Here is a 6,000-nt window from a genome sequence, read left to right on the forward strand (position 1 = left end):
TTAGGCCCTTTACTTTTTTTATTACTGTTCAGAAAAGATCGTAGGTTTTTAGGATTCACGCCATATCACTGGCTTCATGCAAACTTTGAAATATAGTTGATTGCCTTAGCTTGTAAGCGTTTCGATGGAACACACTCATACAATCGAATTAATGACTTAATTCAGGAAATGCATTCTATGTATGGCTTAAATTGTGGAAACATAAGCGCTACAGTCACATACAAGGGGTCGAATTTCGTAAGAGCTTTCAGAGTTTAGATAAGAAGGAAACCAATTTTAAGAGCCACGATATAAATTCATCTGAAGAAAAAATTGAGAGTGGAATATAATCGCGTCAACAATTTAAGAACAAAAAAATTTTTTGCTCTTAAAGCTAATACTTGCGATCACACTTCAAATATCCCACAACTAAGTGTCAGAATTCATTATAAAATTCGATAAGACTAAGACATAATCACCAAAGTAAACTTGCCAAACTTTGTAAACAATTATAAGTGCTTAAATTGTTTGATGCGAATTTTGAGTATTTGGCAGATTATGTGAAAATATCTGGGGCCTTAGATTTCTTGCAACGCAGCGCAAAAATGGAATGATACTATAAGAAAGAAATTAAGGAAATTAAGAAGAAGTAATTCAATTAAACATTGCTTTCAAATTCGTATGGAGCTCTTGTTAATCGATTTGAGAATTTTTTTTAAATTTAAATAGTAAGGTCAAGAATGCGAACTACAAAAAAAAAAAAACATTGCAAAGAATGCTTTCCCAAGAGATTGCATCCTTTTACAACACTGGCTCATAGGGCTTTGATGGCAAATCCGAATACAGAAATTATAAGAAAACGTTTGTATTTGTAAATACAAACTTTTATGTTGTATTAAAAGCAGTTTTGTCTCTTGTGCCATTATTAGCAGATAAGAAGTTGGACCTTTCACTTTCATCGCTATATTCGTGGATCAAACGTTTCGACTGCTTGATGCATATTTCCTACAGATTACCTTTTACGCCCGCTATTCAAGACAATTTTAGGATAAACCTGTTTATGGTACAATCAATGACGGAAATACGGCCCGCAGATTTTTTTCAGATCCTAAATTGAGTTCGGAGATAATATGGATTGGCAACGAATTTTTACGCAGCTTCGCGATAATATTCAAGAGAAAAGAAAATCACAACAATTGAAAAGATTCATGAAATTATGGGAAGATTCGAAAACTATGTATCTTTCCAAATACAGTTTGTACCACATACCTAGCAGCGTTCATAAGGTTCTTGTCCATGCGGAAGATATAATTTTTTGTATTTTCATTTGCATATTTGTGAGTTGTGACCTTTCAGAAAAAGCATTAGAAGCTAGGCATAAAGAAATTCGAAAGGTTAAGCTATACCATATTCGAAATTGGTCGAGGCTGAAATAGTTAATCATATATTAAAAACGATATGCGATAGCAATTATTTTATTGTTATTTATGTTTTTTTTATATTAGGTATACTCAAATTGATCTTGAGTTATCTCTCCGGATAAAGATGTTGCATTAGCTCGGGATCAAAATTCACTGAAAAACATGTTTCAAGAGTCACTTCAACTGAGGTCTTGTTTTCAATATTCTTTTTTTTTTTAATTTCTTAACCACTTCCATAGCAATATAATATAAACCCTTTCATAAAAACCAAACTACTAGAAAAATAGAAAGTATATTATTTTCGTGTTAAACGGCTTTCACTGGCGTAATTGATGTAATTATTTTTCCATCATCTCTATCATCAGAACAACTATCATTTTTTCTTTTTTCTTAAAAAAAACCAACAGCTAAAGAAGAAGCTTTTACGCACACCATAATGACTATCAATTAACAAATCCCATACCTTCTAGCTACAACATCTATATAAAATTGAGCACGGAAGAATTTAAGTTATTAACAGAAGTGTCCGAATCTAACTTTGATTTTGCGTGAGACCAATCCGTCGTCGAGAGAAAAATAATATCTCATCACACTTTCCCACGCAATTATTTATTTTTTCATTTTTTTTCTATCCACCCCAGTCAGTCCCCAGTTATATTTGAATTTGTACGATTAAAGATAAATAGATAAAAAGATTCAACTGACACACATTTTGTTTTATTTCAAAAAAAAAAAAAATACTTCTTCGAGGCTAAGTTGAATTTACGAGCCATCTCTTAAATGCCAATGCAATAAGAATTGGGTTCGTTTGCAATGCAATTTGTATGTCTATGAGTTCTTATCTATTAAACAAGGTGACCAGTGTGTTTAAAATAACTTTAATGTGAAATTTCATACTCCAACGTCCCAAAAGATGTATAACTTCAAAAACAACGATTCAAAGAAATCGGTAATCGGATTTTCGCCTGTTAGTAAGTGTCTCAGATGGTAGAAAGCTTGATACCATTGAAACTTTTATATACAACAAGACAACAATGCACTGAATGCAGATAAAGGAAATATAGAGTCATATTTGTTTAATTGTTGTTAAATTGTCTTGTGTTCCACTCTAACTGTGTAAAATATAAATACATATCTTAATAAATAAATTGGTATCAGCAGGAAAAATTAAAACAAAAAATAATAATTAGAACGTTGGAAATGAAACATGTTGCTGTAGATTTAAGTGATTCTACAGTTTCAAACGACACTTCACTAGCAAGCTCTCCAAGTACAAGAGAACAAACAGATCAAACTATCGGCGAACCAAAAACATGGTGATCCTATATTTACACCCAAATATCGCCGCCGTGCATCGGTCGAAGGTCAGTAACGCGAAACAGTATACAGGAAAGGATGAAAAAAAGTTCAAGAAGAACAGAAGGAAATGAAACATCAAAAGAGGGTAAAAGTTCTCAAAGATGTTCTTAACGCCACAACTTTTTCAGATTTTTTCCCATTTCTCACCTTCAGGGTAAAAACGAAGACAGTAGTGGAAACTCATAAAAAGGCTGCATCGCAGCCTATAATACCAAAGCCACCGACGACCATCGAAATGACAAACGCCCGAATTCGGCGTCAGGTAGCCGAGGAAGCATGGCGAAATCGCCAAAGAAATGCGCCACTTCCGCAGAACCTGCCACCCGTCCTAACAGCCGTTTCGGCAGCAATCAGCAGCGCCGCAAGCGGCGGTATAATGTTACCGCCAAGAGCCAATGCCAAGATCAACCCTGCCGAGTATAAGTGGTACGCTATACCCATATCACCCCAATCGTCCACCAACTTACCGCCACCGAAACGCCCCATAACCATAAATTATAAATATTATCTATTATACAGGGTGATTCAGGAGTAATGTGCCAAAAAACTAGAGCGTACATATAATATAAAATTAAGAAAAATAGTTAATTGGTTTTCTGAATAAAAAAGCATTAATATAATTTAAAGAATTCGGTCTTTTTATTTCTCTCTGAGTTTTAATTTTCTTTCCTCAGCGCGAACTTTGATTTCTGGCGAGCTTACCTCAGCCTTTGAAAACTAAGCATTACAAATTTTTCTTATTAAAAGAAAACAAAAAAAAACTCGTCTGGGCAGCCTAAAATTTACCACCTCTCTGATTTTATTTATATATATTTTTTTTTTAGTTATTTCAAGAAGACTCATGGCCTCCATCAGCTTCGTCGGTCGTCTATCTTTACCTCCGTCGTCGTTTGTTTTTTATCCCAGATTCACCCAGCTTTTTCATAGAGAGAAAAACCTTTTGGGGCACAAATATTGACATAAGCGTCTTTCACTCCGTTCGACCCACTGTAGAAGGTGTATTTCAAGCACCACTCTTGTATGCCAACTTTGTATTGCGGGGTATGAAAATTGAGAAATCCGATGGATATCTTTCGTGTTGGTTTACCTCTTCTATGCACTGAACGACGACCTTCGTATCTGTCCTTTTTTCCCGACACTATAGGGAGGACTGCTGAAACTACCTTAGTAAAAAAGTATAGACAGATATAATAATATGATGAAGGAGGAGGGAGAGCAATCTCTCTCTCCCTGGCTGCCCAAATGCCATAATAATAATCATCATAATAATCTCAATGTGTAGATTCATATAGTTCCAACTTACGAAATCATCCGCGTGAAAAAAAGCACTTATTTATGAGTGCCTCGGGTCCATTATTCAAAGTTGAAAATTGATTTTTCATGCAAGAAGGGCATTCCATGTGGACGCAATAATGACAACGAAGCACGGTGGTGATGGAGATTATGACTGTTCGCAGTTCATGATATCAGACTTTAGGAGGTATAAAATCAAAGTTGAAAGGGGAAAAAAGAGCTAAAATTACAGGAAAATAAGTAAAGGTAAGTGTTTGATAAGAGGATTATAGATGATAAGACCCAAGAATAATATCTTGGTACAACCAGATTTGTTTAAAACTATGTACTTCTATTCCTCCTGTGTGTGTGTGGAAGCACATAATCTGAGAAGTACTTCTGTTCTTACTTCTTCTGAGAAGTGATTTGTTGCAGTATGGCATTTTATCATGCGCGAATCTCTATTTCAGATAAGACCGGATTGGCGCGTGGCTTTTGAATGTTTTTTTCTTAGCTGTGCGTTCAGTAGTTATAAACGCTTCAATAGAATCAAGTAAATTTAAATTAATTGGACATTAATTCGATGACTTATCTTTTTTAACAACGTAAGATGACTAACTGAAAATGAATAGCGAAGATGCTTGACGAATTCTTGGAAGTAGTTTTTTAAATAGTAGGGGAGCCCAGGAAGGGATTTCGCGCGTTACTCAATTGCGTTAGAAAATCCTATGGGGAGAAAGGATTTCCATCTCACTCTTTCCCAGTCTCTCACTTTCTAGAACAGTTCCCACTCTAGCGTCTGATATCACATTTCGCCATCTCAGCTGATCACAATATCGGGCTCGTTTTTGAAGTTGGACGACACGCTTTGATTTGTTTATTAGGTTCTCAAATATTTTTGTGAATTTTATGAAATAAGCTTTATATTCATTACAATCATGAGTGTATTTGTGAAAAAGAAACTTGTGGAAAAATCAAAAAAATTACACCAGAAACATTAAAAAAATGTATGACTATTTTGGAATATCGTAATAACAAAAAGAAAAAGATTGTTTTATTCAAAAACTTACTCATTATTTTTTTTTTTAATTGTCAAATTAGCAATATTCCGTAACATAATTGTCAGATTAATGTGAAGCGCTCGAGTAACTTAAGTTGACAATTTTTTTACATTTTCAAAAATGATTCGAAATTGCAGGTCGCGTCCGAATTGCCAGTTATTCAAATTGAATACTATTTTGAGTTCACTGAACGTGCCCTCTTAAAATCAGATATAACAGCTAGGTTATGAAATTACTACCTTGGGTAATCCCTAGCCTAGGGGGATCTCTGGGGCTATCACCCCCTTGATCCTTAACTAGTTGGTCCAAATAATAACACACAGCCTCGGATACACAATAACTCTGGGTCCACTAACCCCGAAAACCAATTTCTACAATCCCCGCTTCAAAAATCAAAGCAACCAATTCTTACCAATTTTGTTCGAGGACCTTTACCACAGCAAATGGCTAAGGAATCCATAAAAGGAGAGCTCACCCAGTGGAGTTCAATGAACAGCGTACACATCTTGATGTTAAGAAATAAATATGCTTGCCAAGAAAGAAGCGGAACTCAATAAACTCAACGTTCGTTTCATGAATATAGAACTGCATAAATATTTCACAAACAAAGAAAGCTCGTCAAAAAACAGAGCAACAAGGTACTCGTCGGATCCTTCGATACCAAAGCAGCATCATAATCCTCTGTGGAATCCAATACCACCAACGAAGTCATCGCTGAAGAGTGAAGACGAAGCCGAAGAACCATCCTCGAATTTCTACAACACTTACTACACAACAGCCAAGAACAAGATGTCACTAGCAGCCAGCTTACAGTCGCCAAAATGGAGACTTCAGGCCAATCGCTCTGTCTCTCAGTGATAATAAGACAGTTCCACAAAATTCTAGCCAGGAGGCTTAGTAGCAAAAAC

General features: G+C 35.4%; 1 protein-coding gene across 1 annotated transcript in view; it reads left to right on the forward strand.

Moving 5' to 3' along the window:
* LOC129918645 (nidogen-like) overlaps positions 1 to 5,554 on the forward strand; it is a 22,135-nt gene extending 16,581 nt beyond the window's left edge. The window contains exons 7-8 of the mRNA XM_055999308.1: positions 2,913 to 3,185; positions 5,533 to 5,554. Coding sequence (XP_055855283.1) covers positions 2,913 to 3,185; positions 5,533 to 5,554 — 295 coding nt within the window. The remainder of the gene's footprint in view (positions 1 to 2,912; positions 3,186 to 5,532) is intronic.
* The last annotated feature ends 446 nt before the right edge of the window (positions 5,555 to 6,000 follow it).

This window comes from Episyrphus balteatus, chromosome 1, assembly GCF_945859705.1.
Source record: "Episyrphus balteatus chromosome 1, idEpiBalt1.1, whole genome shotgun sequence".
In the NCBI taxonomy this organism is placed as follows: domain Eukaryota; kingdom Metazoa; phylum Arthropoda; class Insecta; order Diptera; family Syrphidae; genus Episyrphus; species Episyrphus balteatus.